General features: G+C 40.8%; 1 protein-coding gene across 1 annotated transcript; it reads left to right on the forward strand.

Moving 5' to 3' along the window:
• Positions 1 to 19,440: 19,440 nt before the first annotated feature.
• On the forward strand, positions 19,441 to 20,370 carry LOC308426332 (olfactory receptor 2T33-like; the record flags this gene model as incomplete). Its single annotated transcript, XM_080924059.1, has 1 exon — positions 19,441 to 20,370. One exon carries the CDS (start codon positions 19,441 to 19,443, stop codon positions 20,368 to 20,370), a length of 930 nt encoding a protein of 309 aa, XP_080780185.1.
• Positions 20,371 to 26,516: the final 6,146 nt, after the last annotated feature.

Below are 26,516 nucleotides of genomic sequence, written 5' to 3' on the forward strand. Positions count from 1 at the left end.
CCCATTGAGGCAGCTCTCAACTGTCTGTAGCTACAACTCCAGGGTGTCTGGGGCCTCTGGCTTCCAGGCAAACTAGCACTGAAGTGCATAACTCCATGTCCACATCTACATTTACACATAATTAAAACAATAATAATAGTATTAGTAGTAAATGCTGTGAAATATTTTTTGAGATTCACTGTTGCTTCTTTGTAATTGGTGCCAATAATTAGATTAATAATTCTAATGACACATAGAAATACCTGTTTCAGTATTAATAAAAAGTAATTGTGAAGGTCAGAGCCAGCCCAGTTTCATCAGGACTGGCAGGCTGCCCACAGGTTGCTGGAACCCAGGGGCGTTACAGGAGGTCTCTCACTCCTGAGCCCAAGAGTGAATCCACATTCCCTCTCCACAGACTATCCCAGGAGAGGCCACCTGGAACTTTCAGGGTGCAGGTATAGTGCTGCCTGGAAACAAACACTTCCAGACCAAATACAGAGCTGTCCCAGTTGCATGAGGACTGGGAACTGCCTTTGGAACTCGCAGCCTACCCAGAGAGTAGAACACCCAGAAGCAATCTCCTTCTGGAGACCACAGACCCACAGACCCACAGGAGAGACAAGCTCCAGTCAGAAACAACAAGATCACCTAGTATTACTGATAACAAGATGACAAGGGGCAAGCATAAGAATATAAAAAACAGAAACCAAGAGAGCCTTGGAGCATCAGAATCCAGTTCTCCCACCAGAGCAAATATTGGATATCCCACTCACCAGAAAAACAAGATCTAGACTTAAATCATACTTCATGATAAAGATGGAGGTCCTCAAGAAGCACATAAATAACACACTTTAAAAAGTGAGTACATTAAAGCCAAGAGAACACACACAAACAGGTTGAAGCCCTTAAAAAGAAAACATAAAAAACACAAAAATCACTTAAAGAGCTATAGAAAGCACAACCAAACAGGTGAAAGACTTGAAAACAGAAATAGAAACAATGAAGAAATCACAAAAGAAGACAACCCTGAAGTTGGAACACCTAGGAAAGACATCTGGAGTCATAAACACAAGCATCACTGACAGAATACAAGAGATGGAAGAGAGAATTTCAGGGGCAGAAGATACCATAGAAAACATGGACACAACAGTCAGAGAACATGCAAAAATCCAAAAGATTCTAACAGAAAACATCCTGGAAATCCAGGACACAATGAGAACACTGGTGGATAATAGATGTAGAAGAGAGGGAAGATTCCCAACTGAAAGACACAGGAAATATCTTCAACAAAATTATAGAAGAAAACTTTCTTAACCTAAAGAAAGAGATGACCACAAACATACAAGAAGCCTACAGAACCCCAAATAGATAGGACTAGAAAAGAAATTATTCCCGGCACATAATCGTCAAAACAACAAATGTTTAAAGCAAAGAATACCAAAAGCAGTAAGGGGAAAGAACAGGTAACATATAAAGGCAGACCAATCAGAATTACACCAGACTTTTCAACGGAGACTATGAAAGATAGAAGATCTTGAACTGATGTCATACAGACCCTAAGAGAACATATATGCGAGCCCAGGTTACTATATCCAGCAAAACTCTCAATTACTATAAATAGAGAAACCAAGATATTCCATGACAAAAGCAAATTTACAAAATATCTGTCCACAAATCCAGCCCTACAAAGGATAATAGATGAAAAACTCCACCACAAAGAGAGAAACTTTACCCTAGGAAAAGCAAGAAATTAATCTTCTTGCAACAAACCACAAAGAAGAAAAGCACACAAACATAATTCTACCTCTAACAACAAAAATAGCAGAAAGCAACAATCACTGTTCCTTAATATTTCTACATATCTGCTACATATGTGTGGGGGTTTGGGGAGGTGGCTAAATCTAGCTAATGAATGAATTCCTGCAGTATCTGTTGTTATGTCCCTATTTTGTTTCTGATTTGTTAAAGTGCATTTACAATTTTTAGTTTGTTTGGCTATGGATTTTCTATGTCGTTGATTTTCTCAGAGAATCAGCTCTTGGTTTCATTGATTCTTTGTATTAATCTCTTTAATTTTAATAGATTAATTTCAGACATGAGTTTGATTATTACCTGCCACCTACTCCTCTTGGGTACATTTGCTTCGTTTGGATCTAGAGCTTTTAGGAGTGTGTTAAGTTGCTAATATGTGATACAGAGGAGGATGCTTGCAGCCTAGCATTGGACTGAACACGGGGACCCCAGTGAAGGAGTTAGAGAAAGGATTAAAGGAGCTAAAAGGATCTGCAACCCCACGGGAAAAACAAAATTATCAACTAACCAACCCACCAGAGCTCCCAGTGATTAACAATGAGTACACATGGAGAAACCCATGGCTTCAGGTGCATGTGCAGCAGAGGACAGCATTCTCTGGCATCAGTGGGAGGAGAGGCCATTGGAAGGCTCATTCTCCCAGTGTAGGGGAATACCAAGGAGCTGGGGTGGGAAAGGGTGGTTGGGAGAGGGAACACCTTCATGAAGGTAATGGGGGGACAGGGATATGGGATTGGGGAAATGTGGATAAAATCTGAAATGCAAATACAGAGAATATCCCATTTAAAAGTTGCTAGTATTTTTGTTGAGTATTTTTACATCAATGTTCATAAGAGAGATTGGTCTGAAGTTCTCTTTCCTTGTATGTTCTTTGTGTGGTTTAGGAACAAGGGTTATTGTGGCCTCAAAAAATGAGTTAGGTAGTGTTCCCTATGACTCTATTTTGTGAAATAGTTTGGAGAGTATTGGTATTAAGTCACTAAATGTCTGATAGAATTCTGCACAGAACCCATGTGAACCTGGTCTTTTTTTTTTTTTTTTTTTTTTTTTTTTTTTGGTTGGTAGGCTTACTATTTTTTGGGTATTATGGGATTATTTAGATGGTTTACCTGATTCTGGTTTAACTTTAGTATCTGGTATCTGTCTAGGAATTCATCCATTTCCTCCAGATTTTCCAGCTTTGTTGAGTATAGGCTTTTGTAGTAGGATCTGATGATTTCTTGAATTTTCTCAGATTCAGTTGTAATGTCTCCTCTTTCCTTTCTGATTTTGTTAATGTGGATACTCTTTTTTGCCCTCTAGTTAGTCTGGCTAAGGGTTTATCAATCTTCTTAATTTTCTCAAAAAACCAGCTATTGGTTTTGTTGATTTTTTTTTGAATGGTTCTTTTTTGTTTCTATTTGGTCAATTTCTGCTCTGAGTTTGATTATTTCTTGCAGTCTACTCATCTTTGGTGTATCTGCTTCCTTTTGTTCTAGAGCTTTCAGCTGTGCTGTCAGGTTGATAGTGTATGCTCTCTCCAGTTTCTTTTGGAAAACGCTCAGAGCTATGAGTTTTCCTCTCAGTACTGCTTTCATTGTATCCCATAGGTTTGGGTATGTTGTGTTTTTATTTTCATTAAATTCTAGAAAATCCTTAATTTCTTTCTTTATTTCTTTTTTTACCATGCTATCGTTTAATAGAGCATTGTTCAGTTTCCATATGGGCTTTTTGTTGTCCTTGTTGTTATTAAAGACCAGCCTTAGTCTATGGTGATCTGATAGAATGCATGGGTGTATTTCAATCTTCTTATATCTATTGAGGCTTGTTTTGTGACTGATTATATGGTCTATTTTGGAGTAGGTGCTGTGAGGTGCTGAGAAGAAGTTGTATTCTTTTGTTTTAGGGTAAAATGTTCTATTGATGCTTGTTAATTTCAATTGGTTCATAACCTCTGCTAGTTTCACTGTGTCCTTTTTCAGTTTCTGCTTCCATGATCTGTCCATTGATGAGAGAGAGGTGTTGAAGTCTCCCACTATTATTGTGTGTGGTGCAATGTATTTTTTGAGCTTTAGTGGGGTTTCTTTTATGAATATGGGTGCTCTTTTATTTGGAGCATGTATGTTAAGGATTGAGAGTTCCTCCTAATAAATTTTCCCTGTAATGAGTAAAAAGTGTCCTTCCTTATCTTTTTGATAATTTTTGTTTGAAAATCTACTTTATTTTATATTAGAATAGCTATTGCAGTTGTTTCTTGGGGCCGTTTGCTTGGAAGGTTTTTTTTTCCCAACCTTTTACTCTGAGATAGTGTCTGTTTTGTCACTGAAATGAATTTCCTGTATGCAGCAAAATGCTCGATTATGTTTATGTAACCAGTATGATAGCCTCTGTCTTTCTGAGGGGGGGGATTGAATACATTTATGTTAACAGTTATTAAAGAATAGTGGTTGCTGTTTCCTACTATTTTTGCTTTTAGAGGTAGAAGTGTGTCTGTGCGTCTTTCTTCTTTTGGTTTTCTTGCTTAGTTATTTTCTTGTTATTTATAGGATGCAGTTTCCCTCCTTGTATTGGGTTTTCTACCTATTATTCTTTGTAGGGCTGGATTCGTGGTCAGATATTGTGTAAATTTAGTTTTATCCTGGAATATTTTGGTCTCTCCATCTATAGTGATTGACAGTTTTGCTGGGTATAGCAGCCTGGGCTGACATTTGTTTTCTCTTAGGGTCTGTATGATGTCTATCCAGGATCTTCTAGCCTTCATAGTCTCTGTTGAGAAGTCGGGTGTAATTCTGATTGGTCTACCTTTATATGTTACATGACCTTTTTCCCTTACTGCTTTTAGTATTCTTTATTTGTTTCGAACACTTGGCATTTTGACTAGTATGTGTCAGGAATTTCTTTTCTGGTCCACTCTATTTGGAGTTCTGTAGGCTTCTTTTATGCTCATGGTCATCTCATTCTTAAGGGTAGGAAAGTTTTTTTCTACAGTTTTGTTGAAAATATTTACTGTGCCTCTTAGTTGATATTCTTCGCCCTCTTCTATTCCTTAGGTTTAGTCTTCTCATTGTGTCTTGGATCTCCTGGACATTTTGGGTTAGGAGCTTTTTTGGTTTTTGCATCTTCTCTGACTGTTTTGTCTATGTTTTCAATGTTGTCTTCAGCCCCTGAGATTCTCTCTTTCATCTCTTGTAGTCTCTTGGAGATGCTTGCATTTGTGACTCCTGATTTCTTTTTTTTTTTCCTTTGGTTTTCCACCTCCAGGGTTGTCTCTTTTAGTGTTTTCTTTATTGTTTCTATTTCCATTTTCAATTCCTTCATCTCTTTGGTTCTGTTTTCCTGTATTTCTTTGAGTGTTTTCCATGTTTTCTCTTTTAATGTTTCTATTTGTTTATGGTTGTCCTCCTGTACTTGTTTAAGGGATTTATTCACACTCTTCTCAAAGATCTCCATCATCATCTTGAGGTATAATTTCAGGTCTGAGTCTTCTTTTTCTGGAATGTTTGGCATTCCACTGCTTAATGTGATGGGGAATCTGGGTTCTGATTCTTCCAGGTTGTCTTGGTTTCCATTGCTTAGGTTCTTTTGCTTACCTCTTGCCATCTTTTTGTCTGTGATTATACATGGTCTTGTTGTCAGTGATTGGTACCTGTCTCTCCTGTGGACCTGAGTTCAGCACAGTCTCACCAGGCCTGTGTTCCTGGATCTCTGCTGTTTCAGGTGGTAAATGGTCTGAGCGTTTGGTCTGCATGCAGGGCTTTCTGGGCAGATACTGAGTCCCTATGGCAGAGTTCCTGCTCCCCTAAATCAACTGGAGGGCTGTGTTTTCAGCGTGCTTTGCCTTGCCCTCTCTGTGCTTTGGCTACTTACAGTGCAGTCTCACCAGGCCTGTGTCCCTGGATCTCCACTGTTCTAGATGGCAAATTGCCTGAGCGTTAAGTCTGTGCACAAGGGCTTTCCAAGCAGATACCAAGTCCCTATGGCAGAGTTCCTGCTCCCCTGAACCAAGCAGAAGACTGCCTTTTCAGAGTGCTCTAACTTGTCTTCTCTGCGCTTTGACTACTCACAGCGCAGTCTCACCAAGCCTCTGTCCCTGGATCTCCTCTATTCCATGTGACAAATGGCCTGAGCATTTGGTTCACGTTGTGTTTTCTTTATTATGTCTATTTCCATTTTCAGGACTTATTAGTTTTGTTCATTTCCTTCACTTATTTGATTGCATTTTTTAATTTCTTTATATTTATTCATTTTCTTTAAGTGTCCCTACTTATTTGATTGTATTTTTCTATATTTCTTTGTGGGTTTTATTGTTTCCTCTTTAAAGGGCCCTATTATCTACATAAGATTAGATTTAAGGTCATTTTCTTGTGCTTCATGTGTGTTAGGACATCCAGGGGATGCTATAGCAGGATATCTGGGTTCTGGTGGTTGCAGATTGCCCTGGATTTTGTTTATTATATTCTTACATTAGCCTTTAGCCATCTGGTTGTCTCTGGTGTTGGTAGGCTTGGTAGTTCCTGTTGGAAGCAGGCTGCTGGGACTGCAGGTAGAGCTGGTTGTCCTGGTGACACTAGGTTTCCCAGGATGCAGGAAGAGCTGGTATTCCCTAATGGCAGCAGGTCTCTGGGGTGGCAAGCAGAGGTGTGGAACAGAAGTTGGAGTACAGAGGAGACAGGGCACACCTGAAGGCTTCTGAGATTGTGGGAGGACATAAGGGGCAAGAGATTGGAGTGCAGGGATCTCACCTGCTTGTCCCAAGTAGTATCAGGCCTCCTGGGATACAAACAGAGCTCTAACCCAGGGAATGGAGTGCAGATCCAGGACTGAAAATATAAGTGTGTCCCAGAGGATGAGGCACAGAGGGGATAGGGCAGTCTTTGATATATTGGAGATGTTGCTTTGGCTTTTTATTTTAATTTAATAGTGAACTGTCTTATCAGAGTTCTCCTGCTATGAACAGACACCATGACCAACGCAACTCTTAAAAAAAAACAATGTTTTCTGGGGGCTGGCTTACAAATTTAGAGGTTCAGTCCATTATCATCAAGGCAGAAGTATAGAAACATCATAGACATGGGGCTGGAAAAATTGAGTTCTACATTTTCATCAGAAGGTCATTAGGAGAAAATTGGCTTCCAGGCAGCTAGGATGAGGTTCTAAAGCCCATGCCCACAAGGGCTTCCTCCAACAAGGGCACACCTCCAAATAGTGCTGCCCCCTGTGCCAAGCCTATTCAACCACCATATTCTACTCCTCAGACCCTATAAGCTTGTTCAAACACATGAGTCTTTAAGACCCAAACCTAAACATAACATAATGCAAAATACATTTAATCCAACTTCATGAGTCCCCATCATCTATAGCAGTCTCAAAAATATTAAGAGTCCAAGGTTCAAAGTCCCTTCTGAGATTTATGCAGTCTCTTGCCTGTAATTCCATATCAAGCCAAAAGTACTGAACCAAAGCAAGACAGAAAACAGCTGGGCAAATTTCAAACTCCACGTCTCCACGTCTAATGTCCAAATGCTTTTCAGATCTCCAACTCCTTTTATTCCTGTTTTTCTTTTTCTTCACAGTCTTTATATCTGCAAACTTCTTTAATGTTCCCTGTTTTGTGTCCCTTTGGGTTTGAGGACTGGAGAAAGGCATGATTGTACTTAGTTGTATATGGTGTACTTTGAGTGTATTCATGAATGATATGGCTAAGCTTGTTACATTTAGAAAACGTCTCTTGGATATTCACATGCTCATGGACAATGTGCAGTGTGTCTTGATCCAAAACCTTCCCAACCTTTACACATGTGAAACAATTTAATTGTTGCAATCGTCCAACATCACAGCAATGTATAACTCCCTCTGAACAAAATCAAGACATTCTCATTTCTCCCGTGAGAAGTACAGAGACATGTTCTTAAAGGTTAGCAGGCCCCGTGGAGTGTTTACCAGAGATGCGCTCATTCTTCTTGTTGTTTCCCAGTTTCTGGATCCTGTGTTAGAGTCCCCTTGGCAGTTAACCTCCAGGTCTCTTTATTTTGATTTACAGTTATGCAGGTTTGGCTGGGCATAACTTGATTTACAGCTATGCAGATTTGGCTGTCACCTGGCAGGTGACAGGACCAACTCCTGAATGTTCTAGGGATTCGGCACAGAAACTGAAGCAAGAAGTTTTCAGTTACATCAAATACTCAGGACTAGTCTTTCACCATGGCTTCCTGACCAGGAGGCAGATGAGATACCCTGAGAATTCTTTTATCCTTGTTGATGGCTGTTAGCAGGTCTGTCATTCAACAGCAGCAAACTTTATTTTCTTAGCTGTTCCAACTCCCTGTTAGCATCTTTCTTCAGCAGGTATTCTACAACTCTGACATTTCTAATATTTTGGGGTATCCAGGGAAGCTTCAATTTTCCAGCTTCTTATTCCAGTGTCTGGGATCCATACATCATTTTCTAGGCTCCTCCAAAGGGCTTGGGTCACTTCTCCAGCTCTGTCCTCTGTAGCACTATAGGCTCTGGTTGACTCCACTCCACTGTTGCTGCTGTTCTTGGTGATCATCCCATGGTACTGGTATCTCTAATTCGCTGGAGTCTTCTCCAGCAATGAGGCTTCACCAAGAGCTTCACATAATCTCTCTTCTTGGTACCAATTTCTTTGCACAACTCTCTTCAGTCCTGGGCTGTCAACTGCAGCTGAGGCTGCACCTCCACCAATGGCCTTTCCTAGAATTAGTTCAAAAGCAAGAGGCCATGAGGAATGTGACCCTTCCTAGGATAGTTACATACAGAGTCTCTCCAACGCTTGTATGAAAGCTTCTATGATGGGAGTTAAGGACTTCCTTTTCTTCACCACAAATATTATTCAAAGTAATGAGATTCTATTCATGTGCCAAGGCTTGTGTGACCTGGAAAGAAGACACAAGATATACAAGAGTCCACTGAAGACACAGAATCAGGCAAAACTAGGGATGTAAGGATCTCCAGGTAAGATGCTAAAACAAGGCTGGATGAGGCCAGCAGTGGCTAACTCACAGAGTCCCATGGCTGCTTTCTCCTTTCCAACCAGAGAACACCTGACTCAGTTAGAATGCTCAATTGCAGGAATCTCTGAAGGCTCCCCGGCCGCAGCCCCTACTGGGTTTCCAGTGAAGCCAGTGTTTAATTTAGTTTCCGGCCCACATGATAGGTGGCTCATGACTACTGTATCTTCAGATCCAAGTAATCTTATATCCTCTTTGGGCTTTATTAGGCATTGCACGCGTACGCATGCGCGTGCGCGCACGCGCGCACACACACATGCATACATATACACATACATGCACTTACTAGCTGTTGGATTTTTTTAAAAATCCTTAAAAGAGGAACATAATACTATTTTATGTATTCTAATTATAATGATATTCAAAAGAATTTAGAGGGTCAGTTTTTATCTAGGAATTATCAGAAGTTCATCTATCCAAACTAAAGGAGACAACCCCCAAATCTTCACTTCATATTCCTACAAATGAAGAAAAGGTTTTACTGTATTAAGGGCCGGGAAAAATACCAAAAGCAGTGTTACTAACTCTTATCTTTTAAAAATATGCATCAGTAGAGCCATTAGATTACTTTGGATTCTCCTGTATCAAATCTGCAATACACAGAATTTTTAAGATGGGCCATAAGAATTAGGAAATTCCAGACGAAAGTGGAGATGGGATGAAAGAGGGACCTTCGGGAGTAACAAGGATTCACCTTCTAAGACAAAGGTCTTGGCTTGACTTTTTAAATTATTATTATTGGTGTGTGTGTGTGTGTGTGTGTGTGTGTGTGTGTACACACGCGTGCATGTGTTCCTTTTTGCCAATGAGCATTTGAACCGAATGCTGAGTCTGATGACCATAAAATTCTACCATAGTCCGACCCCTTTACAATATTGGTCATTTTGGTGGTCATATCCTATAGCCTAAAGAGATTGGGCCACACCCTCCTCCAGAGCTCTTTCTGGAGCCTAGAATAAAAAAAAAAAACTACTTTGTGCTGTGGTTTTCCAGCTCTAATGTATAGTTCTCCCAGAACTTGGCTCCTCCTCTTTCAGTCACATACACTCTCCCAGACTAGACTAGATCATGTGAAATAAAAACCCCCACCACCCCCTAAAAAGCTGTGAAAGTCATGTATTTCCTTTGCTCAGGCAATTTGTCTGCAGGCTCTCCTCTTGGTCCATTCTCAACTCTCATGGCAGCATCTCTCTCTGAATCATTAATACCTATGCTCCTGAGTTTAATAGCCAGGAACCACATATTAGAAGAGAACTTACTCCCCAGCATTGTCCGCTGATTTCCACATGCATGTCTTGGCAAGCACATTTCATTCTTGGTTATGTTGGTCCTTAGGTCTGTGGAAAGGCAGACCTCACTGTAACCAGAATATTCAGCAGAAATAACTCAGCCAAAAGGACAGGAATCAGAGGAAGGGCTAGGGATGAGGTACAACCTTCAAAGGCAACCCCCAGTGATGTGCTTTTTCTAACCAGGGCTCTACCCTCCACAGTATCTACCAGTTCCAAGAAGGTTCCATTTTCCACATTTCCACCAGTTCTTAAAAGTACACTTAAAATGAATCCATTCCCATGTTGAACCTTTGATTCAGTCAGATCCTTTGCATGAGACACAGAGGTTTGCCTTATTCATCTCAGCATCTCTCAGAACAGTCGAGTTGGTAAAATGGCATTCATGCTGCCATCTGTAGAGGAAGTTTAACCCAGCAACATGGCTACTTAGGCTGAAATTCATATTACCCTTGAGTACATACTTTTAATACCACACAATATGGGTAAGGATGGTTTGAAGAGGGAAGCAACCATGTTTGGAAGTCTAATTGAGGGGGAAACAAAGTGATGAATCAGAGAAAGATTTGACAGAATAATTCAGAGATAGGATGTGTCTGTTATGGTCTGACACACCACCCACCCACCCCACCCCCAGAATAGCTGTAGTCATTTTGTTCTATGCTGACAGCTATTTCTTATTGTTGCTGTAACATGCCTGAGAGTCATTGACACAGAAAACTGACTTGGTTCAAGAACATGCTGACCACACACCCTGTTTTCTTCTGTATGTTCTGAATACTCTGAATGTTTTGTATGAGGTTTGCTAATATTAAAAAAATCCACAAGGATTAACATAGGACCCATCATATCAAAAGTCAACTTGAGGTGTTATGTCTAAAATATCTGGAGTCAGAGATGACCACCACTGGGCAGCCCTTCCTTCTTCTATGTGTTATCTTAATGTTCTGAAATTTCATGTCCATCTCTCATCCATGACCCACCCCCTTACTTCACACAGGACGAATCACTTAAAGGTTAGCTGATAATACTTTGTGTATTAAGCCAACTGCTCCCCTCTTTGCCCTTTAAACTTTTGAACCTGGTTTTTTCTATAAAAAGTCTACACTGAGAGCAAACTATACTGCAATTAGGCTCCTAAGCCCTTTTTGTGCTCCTGGATGTCAAGTATTAAGGTGTGTATTTGGGCTGGAGAGATTGTTCAGTGGTTAGAGCACTGACTGCTTTTCCTGAGGTCCTGAGTTCAGTTCCCAGCAACAACATGGTGGCTCACAGCAATCTGTAATGAGATCTGATGTTCTCTTCTGGTGTGTCTGAAGACAGTGACAGTGTACTTGTATACATTAAATAAATAAATAAATATTAAAAAATAAGGTGTGCATTCAATAAACTGTTCTTGCTTATCTGAGTTGGGACACATGCGGTTTGAGTGGCAATTCCGAGACCACAATGTCTGACTCTCACAGAACAGCACAAGGAATAAAATAGATGTTTAAGAGCAGTGCAGGGAGAGAGGGTCAGCCAGTTCTCAATTCAGTTGAGTTTCGTGGAGTTGTGTCAGTTGGTGAGGAGCCTGTGCAGTGGGTGCAGTGTGCAGTGAGTGAGGTATTCAATGAGTACAGTGTGCAGTGAGTGCAGTGTGCAGTGATTGCAGTGTGCAGTGAGTGCAGTGTGCAGTGAGTTCGGTATACAGTGAGTACAGTGTGCAGTGAGTGCGGCATGCAGTGAGTGCAGCGTGCAGTGAGTGCAGCGTGCAGTGAGTGCAGTGTGCAGTGAGTGCAGTGTGCAGTGAGTGCAGTGTGCAGTGAGTGCAGTGTGCAGTGAGTACAGTGTGCAGTGAGTGCAGTGTGCAGTGAGTGCAGTGTGCAGTGAGTGCAGTGTGCAGTGAGTTCGGTATACAGTGAGTACAGTGTGCAGTGAGTGCGGTATGCAGTGAGCGCAGTGTGCAGTGAGTGCAGTGTGCAGTGAGTGTGGTATGCAGTGAGTGCAGTGTGCAGTGAGTGCAGTGTTCAGTGAGTGCGGTATGCAGTGATTGCAGTGTGCAGTGAGTGCAGTGTGCAATGAGTGCAGTGTGCAGTGAGTGCAGTGTGCAGTGAGTGCGGTATTCAGGGTGCAGTGAGCGCAGTGTGCAGTGAGTGTGGTGTGCAGTGAGTGCAGTGTGCAGTGGCTGTGGTGTGCAGTGGCTGTGGTGTGCAGTGAGTGCAATACTGTAGAGCTGAGTTTGTTCATGAGTTCACGGACTTCTGTCAGTGCAGGTCATCGGAGGCAGCTGAAGCCAGAGAATAAGAAGAAACCAGAAGATTAGAACCGATTGCCAAAGTTAGTTTGAGACCAAACAGAGCAATTCAGTGAGAAGCTGAGAGCAGCCAGAGTGACTCAGTCAGCTTGGAGACTAGTTTGAGCCAGAAGAGCTAAGTTGAACCAGCCAGACAGCATTAAGAAAGAAGTTAAAAAGGTAAGCTTATTCAGCAGTAAGCCTCCAAGATAGCAATTAGATTCAGCAATTAAAAGATACTTTTATAGCCAGCTATGCTCTTGGAGCAACTTTTTCTTTTAGGTAGATAGGTACAGTAAAGGTTCCTCAGTATTAAACAGTATTCCTCTGTTTGCTTACAGAGAAGAAAAAAAAATCTATTACTAGAGACAACCAGATGTTTTTTTCAAATATTATAATTAAAAATTAATATTTTAATCCCAATAACTATAAAACCTTCTCTGTGTTTAAGTGTCAATCATAAGTAAACCAGAAGTTGTCTGATACTAAAACTGACTGTTGAGTATAATATAATATTATATTAATTATATTATATTTATTACACAAATATTGGAGAAGCTCAAGTGATATCAAAGAAAGAATGCATTCTCTGGGATTATTTTAGAGACCCATTAACAGCATTTTAACATCTATTGTCAATAATAAGAGTTTGCCTGTAGCTTCAGAGATGCTTCAACAGTTGAGCAGAGGCGCTGGTCTTGCAGGGGACCTGAGTTTAGCTGGCAGCTCCTACATCAGGGAACTAACAACTACCTGTAAGTCCAGCTCAAGAGGATCCAAGGCCATCTTCTGGCCTCCACAGACACTTCACTCATGTGCGCTTGCCCCTGCAAACACACACACACACATGATTGAAAATAAGATAAGTCATAAAATAAAAAATACTATTTGGAGTGGAAGATAAGACTTATTTATTTATCTATGAATGGCTTCGTTAATTACATGTTAAGCTTTTTGTACAATGAGCACAAAGTAACTGTTGTTGTTTATTATACAATTCTTATTATAAAATATAACATAAATGCATGTATGTGCTATATAATGATCATTTGAGGGTAATTAACTTATTACCATAAATGTATTAAATGTGTGAGTCTCTGTCTGCATGTACGCCTGCACAACAGAAGAGATCAGTTTAGTTTCTGGATGATTGTGAGCCACCATGTGCTTCCTGGGACTTGAATTCTAGACCTCTGGAGGAGCAGTCAGTGCTCTTAACCACTGAGCCATCTCTCCAACCCCATCATGGGCATTCATTATTTCTTTGTGGTAAAAACATTTGGAATCCTCTGTTCCAGATTTCTTTTAACTAAATAGTGAATTTTTATTCATGCTGACCACCTTGCATAGTGTGTCAGAATCTCCCCGTGCCTATGGGTACCAATCTGTTTAAATATAAAATTCAAAATGCTCTAGATGCTGGCTCACACATCCCTGTATAATTGAGGAGAACACAACTCAGATTTCTCATTCCAACTGACAGTTGACACCCAGAGGCATGTGTACATTCAGTTACAACTTACTTAAGTAGGATAGTATAGATTTAATTTAGGTTTTATGTAACCAGTTAATACATTAGACAAATACCTTCCTTTAACTATATGTAAATCAGAAGGCAAGGTTAGGGGGGGTTGGAGGTTTTGGATTTTGGTCTTGGTGGGAAGGTGGTGGTGATTTCCTTTAGTTAGCCTTGGCTTGATTTTTTTTTCATGTAAATACAGAAGGCAAGATGGGAGCAGATACTTCTTGGATTAACTTGGTATTTATCACTCACTGTTCAGTAACTTTCTAAATAAACCAGTAACAGATATTGTAGCCCTTTTTTATATGATTTTTAAATGACTGGATCAAGTTGGATAGCTACCAGATCAGCTACAAACCTTAACTCTCCAGTTGAGCCATGTTCATTTTCAAAGAGTAGCGCTTTAGGCAAAATAGTTTTCACATCGCATGTCTGTCCTTCTCCATGGAATAATCAGATATTTCTCAACACATGGAGTGTCAAAAATGCACAGGCTAGCATGGATGATGTATTTCAAGGAGTGAGATCATGAATTCACTGTCACATGGAACTAATTTGAAAAGTGGATTACTTACACATGGTCATATCATGATGTAACCAATATGGGTCAGTTACTTCAGGGATCAAATGTCCTGGGATTTAAAGTTAACTTAAATATTAACTTTAGGGAGCTAATAAGCCAAAACCATATTTTCAGCTGAATGTCCCTAAAGGTGTTCTCGTGGAAGATTCCAGAGCCTGACGGTGAGATGAGCTCCCTGCGACAATTGGTGGGACCAGAGCTACAGACACAGGCCGCCCTGCGCAGCAGCTGCTCCTCACGCTGGTGAGTGCTTAGCTCCTGAGATTGCGTGCTGAGAATAGCAGGTGGTGGAATCTCAACGTTTTGTTACAGAAATATTCCTTTTTCACATTTTTAGGGCCTGTGCCCTAATTCATAACACTTTTGAAAGAGAGAGACCAACTTAGCTAAGCCTCATCCCATAACCTCCTAAGTATTCTCTCTTAACGCCCTGCCATCACCGTTGGTAAAATCCACGAAGCATGACTTTGGTCTCTACTGAGTAACATGATATGAAAGGGTCGCTTGGTTATTGTTTTATGTTCCACTGTAGCGGCTCTATTCACATTACACATTTTAGACAAACTTTTAAAGCTCTTGTGAATATCAGTTGTTTTCCCCTTTTATTACTTAGAATGAAGTCCGGGGAAATGTCACAGCTTCCCAGGTGTGGAGGCAGCTGTATGTTCTCCCCTCCCAGCTGGCTACAGGTTACAGCAGCTTTTGTCTCATTCCACTCTGTCCTGAGGTTGACTTCAATACAGTCTGACTTATAATGTGAGACCCAGAGAAAAACTCAGGCAAGAATTTAGTGAATAAGCTTGGTAAATGTCTTAATTGTGTTCTTACTGTTTCAGAACTTAACCAAAAATTTATAAGATTCTTGCAGTTTGAAACAGGCAAGCAGTACCAAATATTTTCACTAGTTAACCTATAAGTGTGTGTGTGTGTAAACAGTCTGAAATATTCAAACAGTACCAGACATTTTCAGTAGTTAAGCAAAAATTTGTAAGTGTGTGTGTGTGTGTGTGTGTGTGTGTGTGTGTGTGTGTAGGTGTGTGTGCACACACATAAGCATACAATTTGAATTATTTAATCAGTACCTAAGAAGTTTTCAGGAGAATTCAGTGTGAGGTATATTTGAACCCGACATAGATGGATGTATTCTATTTTATCATTTAAATACTTCATGCACTTCTCCCTGGGACTAGTGATGTCAGTTGATTTTATATATTATTGTTGTTGTTGTTGTTGTCATTATTACCGTGTATGCACACGCACACTCAGTGGAGGTCAGAGGACAATGCTGTGGAGGCAGTTGTCTCATTACACGTTTACGTAGGTATCATTCTAGGCAGCAGACTTTTCCAGAACATCATATCACCCACTCATCTTGCTGAATCCAGCAATGTTTTTTCAATCGCTTCCTTGGGAACATTAGCTGGTTAAATGCTCCTTTTAAACTACCATTTTTTTTCTTAAAGCTAGTCTGTAAGATAATTAAGTCCCTATTTGAAAATACTGAATAGAGACATTTTTGTCTAAGACAGTGGTCCTCAAACTTCCTACTGCTGTGACCCTTTAATACAGTACTTCGTTTTGTGATGACCCCCATCACAAAATTATTCCATGGCTACTTTATAGCTGTAATTTTGCTACTATTATGAATTATACTATATACATCTGATATACAGGATGTCTAATATGTGACACCCCCTCCAGAGGTGTGCAACCCAAAGGTTGAGAGCCTCTGCTCTAAGAATGGGTGTGGCTCCAGAGACCATGCAAATGCACTCTAGATGTGTAGTCTGCGGGTGCATGAACGAGACAATCGACCCTCACTCACTCCTGACTGGATGGCAGAGTCCTTGGAATGTACCAACTAGGTTTTCATATAATTTGAGCATCAAAAGTATCTGGGTTCTCCATGATCAATGCAGCACTCCTGTAATGACCTCATATTTCATTTATTTATGGATTAGAAACAGCAGTGACCCAGTGACATGCATATGTTATCCCAGCACCCGGGAAGCCCAGGCAAGAGAACTGCAAGGTCCAGGACATCCTGGGCTACACAGCAAAACATGTCTCAGAAAACATAGATATGTAAAGTCAATTGTCTCTTGCTCCCATTTTACAAAACCATGTTATTGGTAGCAAAATAGCCTGATATGGTCCTTACTCAGGGTTACTACTTGACAGGTGGTGTAACCTATCTAAATTCAATTTATCAATTATGTGGAAGTGGATCGTTTGATCTATCCCAGGCATTCAGGAGACTATTGTTTATTACACTTAAGACAATAAATAAGAAAGGAAATTTATTCTGTTTTCACCATATAGGGCAGGCAGGATACAGAAGTAACAATTCTTCTGACCTCCAGATTTAGCTTGTATTTAATTCTTTGAAATCACGTTATTATTTTCCTGTCATGAGATGGCACATGGTAAGACTTTGTTACCTGATTGCTTTTAAATGTAAAATAACTTCCAATTTGACAGTAGTAATCACTCTGTGATGTGTGAACATCTTGTTGACTTTTAGAAACAATATTTTGGCAAAGGTGTAGGAGAAACTTTCATAAATACTAATGATAGATTCGCAAATATCAGGGTGACTATGTTAGCTACAGTTGTGTAGAACTGTCTTAGAGTCAGAAGAGACCCATGAAACAGAATGACAATAGAGGCCAAAGAGACACTGGATGCATGTCCATTTTATTAGAACAAGGGGAATCTCAATTACAAGTTAGTTCTGACATAAATACATTTCTTATACAAAATATTCAAGTTGGAGATGGAGAGATGGTTCAGTGGTTAGGAGCACTGACTGCTCTTCCAAAGGTCCTGAGTTCAATTCCCAGAAACCACATGGTGGCTCACAACCATCTGTAATGAGATCTGATGCCCTCTTCTGGTGTGTCTGAAGAGCTATCATGTACTAATATACATAAAATAAATAAATATTATATATATAATATTTGAGAATGAAGCAGCTATTCCCAGATCATTATAATGACTTTCTGTGGCTGTGGGAACCAAACTCAGAGTTTTATACATGGAAAGCAGAAACTCTACCACAGAGCAGCACTGCTGGCCCTGAAATAAAATACTTTTCTTTACATTTATTTTCTGATAGTTTTATCTTTCATATGTGTGTAAGTCTATGTTTATGTCTGTGTCTATGTGTCTTTGAGTGAGACTATGGGAGTGTATGTGTGTGTGTGTGTGTGTGTGTGTGTGTGTGTGTGTATGATTCTCTATGTGTGTCTCTGTATGACTGTGTCTATATGTATACATGTCTGTGTCTCTTTGTGTGTGTACATATGTATGAGTGTGTATGTGTGTGTGTGGCTATGTCTATGTGTATGTGTGGGGGGGTGTCTGTAAGTGTCTAGAATGAGCTCTCATGTGTGACAAAATGTTTTCAATGATAGAACACAGTAATGTGGATTTTATGGTGATCATAGATTCCATTCATGTATCAATAACTACTACCCTTTCTAGTACTGTACCAATGAAGCACAAGCCAACGTCTGACAAACAGTACCCTGTAAGAATTTTAAGCACATATAACAGGTTTAAAATGATGTAATACAATAACTTAAAACATATGCAAAAGGTTGCAGATATACACAAATGAATAACTATTATCGACTACTACACATGGTCACCAAATATATAAAAAACATGTTAAATAGAAAACAAAACATCAAGACTTGCTTTCTTTTTTCATATTAGCATCTCTTTCTGTAGCTCTGGCTGTTCTGGAACTCACTATGTAGACCAGGCTGGCCTCAAGCTCACAGAGATCCACCTGCCTCTGGCTCCCAGAATGCAGTAAGTGTGAAAGTCTGAAACACAATTAATGTCCCCTATTTCTGTGTCTTCATGAAATTGTCAATTTTCTACAGAAAGCTTCGATGAAATTTAGTATCGTTTTTGAGAGTGCACTAGATAAAGGCAAGTAATCAGTTTGAAAATGAATCTACACCAACCAATGGCCCTTCTTATCCGGAGAGAAATCATGATGCTATGAGATATTGTACAGATGCGGAACATCTGTGGTCATTGCATATTATATAAAGAGCATATAGAATAGGTGGAATAGAAAAATTCAGCCAGTTGGGTTTCCAGAATGGCTAGAGTTTTTCCTTGCTTTCATATGGAACTACTTTAAATTGATATATAAGAGGGTGCAAAGGTCATGAGTCAGGTCATAGCAGTGTTCACGACTCTGCAAGAATGTAGGGTTCTTTCATCCAAGAAGTACCCAGCTGTGGGAAGCCGAGATCACACACGAATGCTTCTGTATGCCATGATTAAGATAAACATAGGGGAAACACGCTCTGAGGCTGGAGATTCTTCTCTTTCATTCTGCTGCAAATTAAACTGTGTGGTACAACAGAGGTAGGCGGTGAACAGTTAAAGCTAGGCAGAGGAATGGTGTTTGTGTGTGTGCCCGTGTGTGGTATGGGCTCCAATGACAGGCCAGACCTAGGTGTGGAGGTCCTCCTCTCTCAGTCTCTTATTTATTTGAGGAGGAGTCTCTCCCTGAAACAGCGGAGGTTGACTGGAGCCAGGGAACTCTAGTACTCCCTCTGGCTCTGCCCTTCACAGGGCTAAGGCTATAGACACATGGGAACCGCACCTGACATTGTGTGGGTTCTGAGCGTCAGACTCAAATGTTTGTTCTTACTCGCTCATCCATAACTTCAAGGTTAGCTGGTAGAAAAAAATCAAATTATCTTACTAAATTGAAATATTCCATTATTTGAGTGCAAGTCACTTTAAAAAGAAATCATTCTCAGACCAAGTGCGTTGGCACATGCCTAAATCCCACCGGGGATGCAGGGGCAGGTGGATTACTGTGAGTGCAAGGCCAGCCTGGTCTGCAGAAATAGTTCCAGAGCAGCCTATCTCAAAAGACTAAAAAAGAAAAAGAAAAAAAAGCAAGCACCTTCTGTCTTTCAGGTTTGGTCAGAGCTATGAAGACTCCCAGTAACAGCACGGACGTGGATTTTATTCTTCTCGGGCTCTTCAGCCACACACACGCCCACTTGTTCCTGCTTTCTGTAGTGTTAGTCACCTTCACCACCTCCCTGATGGGCAACACCCTCATGATCCTTCTCATCTGCTGGGACCCCAGGCTCCACACGCCCATGTACTTCCTTCTTAGCCAGCTCTCCCTCATGGACATGATGTTAGTCTCCACCATCGTCCCCAAGATGGCAGCCAACTACTTGATGAGCACGAGATCTATCTCCCCCGCAGGCTGTGGTTCCCAGATCTTCCTCTTTCTCACCTTGGCAGGGGGCGAGTGCTTTCTCCTGGCAGCCATGTCCTATGACCGCTATGTAGCCATATGTTATCCCCTGCGTTACCATATCTTCATGAGCCCCAAGCTGTGTGTATACCTGACGGTGGGGTCCTGGCTCCTGGGAGCTGCCGATGGGCTGATGCAAGCAGGCACCATTCTGAGCTTCCCCTTCTGCCGCTCCCGGACAATCAACCACTTCTTCTGTGAGGCGCCTTCTCTGGTGCGCCTCGCCTGCGCCGACACCAAAGTCTTTGAGTTCTTCATGTACGTCTGCTGCATCTTGATGCTCCTGATCCCACTGTCCCTCGTCCTGGCTTCCTACTCGCTCATCCTGGTGGCAGTGGTCCGCATGCGATCCTCTGCAGCCCGGAAGAAAGCCTTCGCCACCTGCTCATCGCACCTGGCTGTGGTGGGGTTGTTCTACGGGGCCATCATCTTCATCTACATGAGACCCAAGTCCCACCAGCCAGGCAAGAGTGACAAAGTGGTGTCTGCCTTCTACACCATCTTCACGCCGGTGCTGAACCCTTTCATATACAGTGTGAGAAACAAGGAGGTCAAGGGGGCCTTGAGGAAGTGGCTACAGATGACAGCGTGATAAATGAGCAGAAGAGATTCCAAAACCAGCGCCACTCAGGATAAGCACGCCTCACTCACACCTCGGCTTCTCTGCACCACTGAACATTCTGTCATATTGTATTAACTTTTTTTGATGCTCCTTTGCTATTTTATATTCTAATTTTTACAAAGCCTTTGGAAAATGAGTTTGTCCCACTGGTCTCCCCTGTGTTAGCCACTGTGTTTCTTTGCAAATAGGGTCTTAGAGATTGGAGCCAATGACACAGGTCTGGTTACCTAGACTTTAATCGTGAATCTCAGTTTTTCTTACATGATGGACAATGTCAAGAGAAAGAGGAATAAATGGATAATAATTTTATTAACATAGGGTTGAATTTATTATGAAGTACCATATGTCAAAATATGTCAAGGGGAATAATCTGAGACTATTTAGGATTTAGAAATTCATTCAAAGAAGATAAGCAGAAAGAAATTATAGCTTTAAAATAGCTATGTTTAATACTTTAAACAATAAAACAAATACCACTAACCAAAAACTAAGTCTCCCTTAATGACATTTTCAAATTTGCACTTTAAAGTGATTCAATGTGATATTCTCAAAAAGTGATTGGACCTGAGGGTTCCACTCTCATGACAGAGGACACTTGTGCCATTACAAAACGTGAGATAGCTCAACATGAGACAAACACCTGAGATCTCACCACTTGGGAACCTGATGCAGGGGAACTGTAGTTTTGAGAGCAGCCTGGATTGCGTAAGACCCTGTCTCAAATAATAAAATAATAGTGAGATTATTTCCATGTAAAACAAACACATAAATAAACAAAAGCAACCATCCAAAACAAACTCACCTCAGAAGGATTAACAGGCAACTTATTCTGAAGCCAAACATGAGGGACCAGGGCCCTCTCAGGTTTAGGTTACACTCAAATTTCATGTTCCAACGTGGTACCCACCTCTGGAGGTTTTTTATAATAATAAAATAAAGAAAATGCAGAGACCAAACACTCTCCAAAAACATTTGGGGGAAGTGACAAGTAGTCAGGCTAAATGGAGGCAGGCATGTGTCAAGTACAGGCTTACATGCTATCTCAGAATTCTTGACCCTTTGGCTGTTGGAAGCCAGTGCTCTAGATATCTCAAATGGTTTGCCCAGCAGTCACCAACATGTCGGGTCACAGTGAGATGAAGACTAAAGATTGCCGAAGGCAATTTGGTCCTGGACTAGCAACATCCCAATGCATCCAAAATCACCGAAGCACCAGTCAATAATCTCAAAGGCTCAGTCCATCCTAAGACCTTTCTCTGCCAACCCCTCTTGCCTTTCCTTGTCTTCTATCCTCTGCCATCTGTTGATAGAGAAGCAGGCCTCTGACAGGTCTAGGACCCTTGAGTTTGACGTCCCCATTATAGAACACTGAACACCACCGTCCCTTACTGGTACACTGGATATGGAATTCTATGGCCTCAGGGAAGGGAAGGAAACACCAGGTACAGGTGGATTCATGAAAGCAACATAGTCTAAGGATAGGAAGGGAAACGGGAAACCCAGGCATCCTCCGAGGTAAATGTCACATAGCCTATCACCTTGTGGGCTGCTCTGAGTCAATTTCAGCCACAGACCATACAATGTGACAGACAGACAAGTGACCATAGGAGGCTCCACAATTCCTATATATGTTTGTTGGGTACCAGTTTTTCTACCAAAGGGCTTACAACATTCAGCAAAACGTAGACACACTGTGCGAGCCATATCCAGCAGAGTGTGAGCTGACCTAGGGCTACTCTGTCTAAAGGCAGACCTAACCATTTTTACATCCCCTTCCTGTCCCCAAAATGGAAAACTTTTTCACCCGCACCTTTAACATCTGAACACTACATTCGGGGCCTGTCATGAGAAAGACCATGTACTTAGTGGGTGAATACCAATCAGATTCCAATATTTCTCTGGTGCAGATGCTCTTGGGAACCTCTATAATTTTTTGGACCACTGACATTTATTTTGTGTACACTAATAAAGCACAATCCTCTGTGTCCTGTGGAAGTAGCTTCTGAGCTTTATCCGGGTTTCTATGTTGGCCGCTGTTTATCACCCTCCTCCCCATCCCCAACTTTAGAACTTGAAGTCCTGCTCCGGAAACCGCCCAGCATGTTGGAATCAGTCCGTTCCTGGAGCAAGCCACAGACAGCGTGCACACAGTGAGGCTGTGAAGCAAACCACATCTAAAGCAGAAGGGCGTAGCTACTGCATGGCTCTCAGAGCCTATGCCAAACCCTTCTTGGGAATGGCATGACTTTACCCTGGGGCATCATTCTTCATTTTCTCCCTTTGCTAAGTTCTGCTTTAGGTGACGAGCCTATGGAGTCTTTCAGTCAAATTCCCAAATGTCTGTCCCTGCCTGTGTAGCCTCCAGGAATCCCAGGAGAGCCCTGATGACGCATCCCTCCTCTGTTCAAGCGAGGTGGTCTGGGGCTCTTGGATGTGCTTCTTGAAACATACAGACCACCTTCCGGATCTTGCTTTTCTCTCTTTGTGGGATTTAAGGATATAGATCCACTGTAAGTAAGTACCTATAGTCCCAACACTTGGGAGTGGGAATTAGATCAGGAGTTCGAATGCAATCTGTGCTGCTAAGGAAGTTTGAGGGCATCCTGAGCTACATAACACTCAGTTAAAGGTAAATAAGAAATAAATAATAATGTTAAAGGCTCCATTTTCTTTAAATAAATCTGAATATAAATTGTAGTTTACCAAATTATCTTACAGCTTTTTAACCAGATCCATTTCCCCCACACATAAATGGTTATTAAAACTTTTGTTTACTTCTAATTATGTTTTCAGTGGTAGAATTTGGGGTTTCTATATGATATTAGATAATAAAGACATTGCAAGGCATGAATCCAAGCGCCAGGGTTCCCCGTATCAGAAATATCAGACATAAATGGCCGAACACAGCGAAATACATTTATGATACATTCAACCTGCAAAGTGTCATTGGTGTGAATACAGGCTGGAGATGCTGTCACTGCTGTCATTATAATTACTACCGTCATCATCATCATCATCATTATTATTATTATTATTATTATTATTATTATTATTATTATCATTATTTTACTTTGCAGACACCAACATGTAAACACAAAATCAAAATAAAACAGGAACCATCCTGCCTTAATTGTCTCAAATTAAGCCCAAGAACAATAAATAAATAAATAGATAGATAGATAGATAGATAGATAGATAGATAGATTAAATAAATAAATAAATAAATAAATAAATAAATAAATAAATAAATAAATAAACAAACAAACACTACAGTTAACTCCCTCTATGGGCTTCATTTTATGTCAGTTGCTATTGGACAATTATGCTGGTCTCAGCGGCAGACACTTTAACTTTCCTGTCTGCTGAATTTTGTGCAGGAAATACCAGAATCGTGTGACTTTATGTTCAGACACTTGAAATCCCCGTCCAGAGACATTCATTTATATTTTTTTTCTCTAAAGTGATTCTCTGTCAATCCCATGATTCACAGCATTATGAGATGGGAAGAAAGTTCAATCTCCTGGGAATTTAAAATTTTCCTCAGCACAGTAAACTCCTTTGGCAACATAACTGTCACCCTGGTAGCTCTTGGGCATTGATAGGATAGTGTTTGCCACTTTGGCTGGCCGTGGGCCTATCCTCATGACATTTCAGCCCAGGCACTGATAGAAGGCAGGAGAGAACAGACCTTCTCTGTAGGTGGGGTATCCAGATGCATCTCTGAGGGTACAGATCTGACCGGCTGGCAGCAGTTTTGACTCTTGCAGGTAAGTCATGCCAACCTCTTCATGTCTGATTGTTTGTGAAATTTCACTCTAATGCAATTCCAACTCCCAGAACTTGGGAGGAGGAGGTCGACGGAACAAGGAGCCCTTGGCTACATAGAATCTAATGCCACCACTCTGTACATTTGTCCAGGGAAGTCTCCCCTTTTACACATCTTGGTGCCCAACGAATTAAGATGTGTGAAAGAGGGTGCTAGCATTTGGTGAACTCTTTTTAAAAGCTCCCATAAATTTATCAACAAGAAATTTTCCCTGTTACTAATTTTTCTCACGCAGATCGATTTTCATCTCAGTATTCAGAAATATGAGACTTTAAATTTTGCATATTAACAATTAATTTGGGAAAACGTGGAATGGAAATCGTATGTCCTGACTTGTCTGTGGTCTCTCAAGAGGCTTGAGTCAGAAGAGAAGGCGGACATCTCTGGTATCTATCTCTCTGCCCATGGCTCTAAATGCTCATTTAATGCTTCAGGACTGATTTCAACCGTGATTCATTGCCATGGTCAGGCTTTTAGGAACTCATTCCAATAGTCTACTCTGTGAAGGTTTATACACTTAAACTACTAGTAACCTGCTTCATTTGTATATAAAGAAAAAGGCAATAACTTTAATAATAACAAGTTGACCATACGATTAGGTTCATAATGACTGATCACTTTTAATCGTTTATTTCACATTTAAAATGCACACGCACAGTCACCGATCTCCACTACAAAGCTGAACAGATTAGCTTTTTAAATGTAAATAGGGATTTCACAACATATATTTTCTAGGACTGTGTATATAAATCAGTGCTAGAGAGCTTGCCAAGCATGTGTGAGGCTCTGTATTAGGTCCCCAGGATTGTATAAGCAACAAAATAGAAAGAAAAAAAAACAGGAATGGGGAACCTGTAGAACCAACTCTTTGAGAACATATACACCTCTTTTACAGGGTCTAAAGAAATATTCATTATTGCTCTTTTGTATGGTATTTTATTTCATTTTCAAAACATAAACTCCAACATCTGTTGTCAAGCACCTCATTCAATTGGTGCTCACCTATAAACAAATGGAGGAAAAGGCCTTCTGCACTGGCCAAGTCACTGCAGGCTACTGGGAGAAGTTGGGGAGATGGGGAGTTTTGCTGAATGAGGCTGACTCCTCATCTGGAGGTATTAAGAGAGTTTAAAAGACAGATTCTAGTGCAAAAGGTGTCTGCTGACACTGTAGTGACTATACACACAAAATAGTTATGTGGATGCAGACTGTGGTTTTATAAAGTTGATACATGCTCTCCAGTGGCTAAACAACCCAATCTTAAAGTTTCTCTTATCTTCAGTAATGAGAGGTTGGAACAGTGAAAGAAAGATGGGGGGGGAGGGAGATATCTACATCTTCAGCTTGTGATGCACTGAGATCCATGGCTAAGTTTCCAAATTTTTCTGGAGTAAAAACTGAATTATAAAACAGGGAAAGTGAGCAACCCATGCACCGAGCAGAGAGAAGGTACTTTCAAAGTAACTTTCAAGAAGTAAAATTCTTTCCCAAATGTTTCACTTCCGAACAACCTAAAACAGTCAGGTACTCAGCCTGGGACTGTGTGAGTCAAGATGATATTGTTTCAACCACAGGAGTGATTTGACCTAAGGAGAGACAGAGTAATCTGGGGCCACAGGCTGCCTCCAGACCTTTAAAGTACACAGGTCCTTGAGAATTAATTAGTATCCATATCTTTGGAGGTTTGGACATTTTGATTCAATAAAATCAAACAGCCAAGGCACCAGCAAGTCAAAGACTCAAATGAAAATAAAGATTTAAAGTCTTGGAAACAGTAATCTTTTTTTCTCTTTGCAGTTAGGCAAAAACTTGGGTCTCCGAGTTACCCACTAAAAGGTGAGTTTGCAAGATTGTGGAGAGGGAAGGGCTGTCTGATATGGAACAATATTTTGGAACAGATTATCATTACAGCTTCACACTGTAGAAATATTGTTTCTCAAAGTGTCAGATTCTGTAAACAGACCCTGGGGAGCTACCACCCAGGGTGAGTTCATCCTAGGTTCACAGATTCTGTCTTTTCTGACTCTAGAGCTAAGAGGAAACATCCTTTTGTTTGACAAAACCTTTGTTATTCAGTGTTAGAGGGAATTATGTGAACTTGGTGTATTCTAGAAACGTCACAAAATCAAGACTGGTTTAGATAGCATTTTAGCATGCCATTCACAGAGGCCTGTGTTGGAACCAAGCAAATCCTAAACCAGACATGGTAACACAGGCCTGCCATCCCAGAACTCAGGGGTACCAGCAAGATCAGAGGTTCCTAAGCGCTCTTCTACTGTACAGGAAATGA

Source organism: Micromys minutus (assembly GCF_963924665.1).
Source record: "Micromys minutus genome assembly, chromosome: 10".
In the NCBI taxonomy this organism is placed as follows: Eukaryota; Metazoa; Chordata; class Mammalia; order Rodentia; family Muridae; genus Micromys; species Micromys minutus.